The sequence below is a fragment of the Rhagoletis pomonella genome, unplaced genomic scaffold, assembly GCF_013731165.1.
Source record: "Rhagoletis pomonella isolate Grant_MI unplaced genomic scaffold, Rhpom_1.0 Rhpom_scaffold_02279, whole genome shotgun sequence".
In the NCBI taxonomy this organism is placed as follows: Eukaryota; Metazoa; Arthropoda; class Insecta; order Diptera; family Tephritidae; genus Rhagoletis; species Rhagoletis pomonella.
In genome coordinates this window covers 4,575-7,202 of record NW_023460832.1, presented here as the reverse complement: position 1 = coordinate 7,202, position 2,628 = coordinate 4,575, and the positions used below count along the sequence as shown (strand labels likewise).

Sequence of the window (2,628 nt, the reverse complement as noted above, 5' to 3'; positions counted from 1 at the left end):
GCTGAATTTTCGATTTTACCAAAACTGAATGAGTTAAGCCGAAAGTGCCTCTGTGAATTAAAGTGCCAAATATTACACTATTGTACCTACTTTTCCATCACTGCCCTAACCGATTCAGGTAGCACTTTCGGTGATGTAGTCCAGACGCGAACCTCTTAAGTTTTTTTGAAAAAGAAATTAAGCCCAAATTTAAAGCTGCAAAATAAAGTTTTATAAGTAAAAAACGCTGTTATTTAATCATTTTATAATAAACCGCCTGTAAAAATTATTTTAATTTATCTGAAACAGAACAAAAAGCATGGCAGCACTTCGTATTGCGAACCGCACTTGTGACAGCTGTCAGTGTGTATAGCAACAATCCACCACTCCCCATAAAGAAAATACCAACAGTGCTTGTATCAAAACAATTTAATCGCCGCGTTCAAAAGCATGCAAAAATCCTCGCATATCGTTCGCCAGGATTCGGAAGAGCACTTGCCAACCACTCACTACAAAGTAATTGTTCCAACAATGAAGCGACGTACTTTGGCTGGCACCTTTGGCGTTGCTGTGTTTGTGATCGCATTCGCTGCAATTGCCATCTCTTTCGCCACACCCAATTGGCTGGCTAGTGATGACCGGATAACAGGTGCGAAATTGGAGCGTTTAGGATTATGGGTACACTGCTTCCGTTCTTTACCTGATGTAAATGATGACAGTCAACGTCGGTTCTTCGTTGGATGTCGATGGGTATATGATCCATTTACAACAGGTTATGACGAGATTCGTGGTTTTCTGCTGCCAGCATTCATGATTGCGACACAGTTCTTTTATACGCTTGCCTTCATTGGAGCGCTCGTATCGTGCGTGGGTGTTTTGGTATTCTTCCTTTGTGCCGGGCCGGATCAAAAGTACTTCGTAACGCTTATAAAGGTAATTGGGTATATAATGTTAGGCACAGGTGTAGCTGCATCTATTGCAGTCATCGTGTTTGCATGTTTTGGTAATCGTAATGGTTGGATGCCGGAGCATGCCAACAATTGGTTCGGTTGGTCATTCGTGTTGGCTTGCGTTGGAGCGGTGTTTTCTTTGGTTACGGCAATACTCTTTCTTACCGAACAAAATGTTCAAGCGAAAAAACGCATGCAATTCAAAGAATCACAGACACGTTTTGAGTTGATGCAGGGCAAAGCCTAGGGGTGGCGTCATCTCTCGACGGAGCAGCTCACATTGTTGGAGCATAAAGTAAGTCGCAAGAGAAAACACTTGCATTTAAAGACAGAGCGGTGCACAAATGGCGCGGACCTATAACAGCAAATCGCGTTCAAACCTAGCGTAGATAAGAAAAGAATTAAGTTGACATATTTTTAGATTCAAACCATATATAAAATAGGTTAAGCAGTGATCTTGGCTCTAAAAATGTATTCTTTGATGCACTCATACACATTTAAACTCCGTCCTTTCAAAGAAAAAACCAGTTTTAATAAGTTTTATAAAGTAATAATTACGTATGTAAGTTTAAGGATTTGTGCAACTAATGCTACTAACATCAAAGCGCGAAAAATTGCAAGTTTATGCAATTTTGGACAAGGTTGAATCACTAGCATATACTTGTACGACAAATGCACATACATTGTAAATACATACATATTTATGTACATAATAGTGATTTCACTTAATTCAGTACACAGACGGCTAAGAAACTCAGTTGGTACTTATGACATGCATTTACATATTTATATATATATATCATTTTTAAAGTCACTTAAGACTGAATTATGGAGAAAAGAAACCATTGCATTTGTCCAACAACGAATTTTAATTGAAATATCAAATCATATCTAATACACAATGTTAAAATGCAAAAGCAAGCATTAAAATAGCAAACGCGAACATTTTCAAAATCGATTTAAATAAAATATTAGTACATGTTTGCTGCTATTTTATGCTTGCAAAGCAGTCGCACCAGCCATTTGTACTGAGCTTGTGAGTCCCTATCGCTATTATGAGCACATTACAAAATGCATATTGTCGAAACCTCCAAATGTTATCAAAGTAAATAAAACTTTCATGAATCTCAAACATATTTTTCAAGATATGTATTACAACTCCACTTAATAATGTGCCTTAAAACGTTAGAGTAACGGCGCTTAATAAAGTATTACACGCAATTTAACGTTTTTTTTCTTCTGCCACAGAAATTGCATAAACTTTCGCTTTTTATTCATACCACCTATTCATTCCTAAGTATGCATACATGAATGTATGTATAGGAACATAGTTTTAAGGCAATAAAATAGTTGAATGAGCACAAATATGTTTGCCTTTTGTAAAAAAAAATACAGCATAATATGTACGCAGGTTGTTAAAGCTTCGAAATCGCACAATAGTGGAATATAATGCGTATACATACGATAATTTAGCTTTTGACCTTGACATCTACATATTTAGTAGTGCCTTAAAAATACAATATTGTACAAATCTACAAATAAAAACATTCCAAATATATATCAGTATCGAAACCATTTCCGCAATTCTAACTATTTAGTGAAATTGAAATATTTTGAACTAGTTTTGTATTATTTATGTATGAATATTTGAAATTTACATAATACTTAAAGTTTAATAAGTTAGAAAAAATGTATATCC

General features: G+C 35.7%; 1 protein-coding gene across 1 annotated transcript; it reads left to right on the top strand.

Annotated features, from left to right (window-relative positions):
- Window positions 1-332: 332 nt before the first annotated feature.
- LOC118753265 lies at window positions 333-2,321 on the top strand. The gene has a single exon (XM_036488141.1). It carries the CDS (start codon window positions 430-432, stop codon window positions 1,174-1,176), a length of 747 nt encoding a protein of 248 aa, XP_036344034.1. The 5' UTR covers window positions 333-429; the 3' UTR covers window positions 1,177-2,321.
- The last annotated feature ends 307 nt before the right edge of the window (window positions 2,322-2,628 follow it).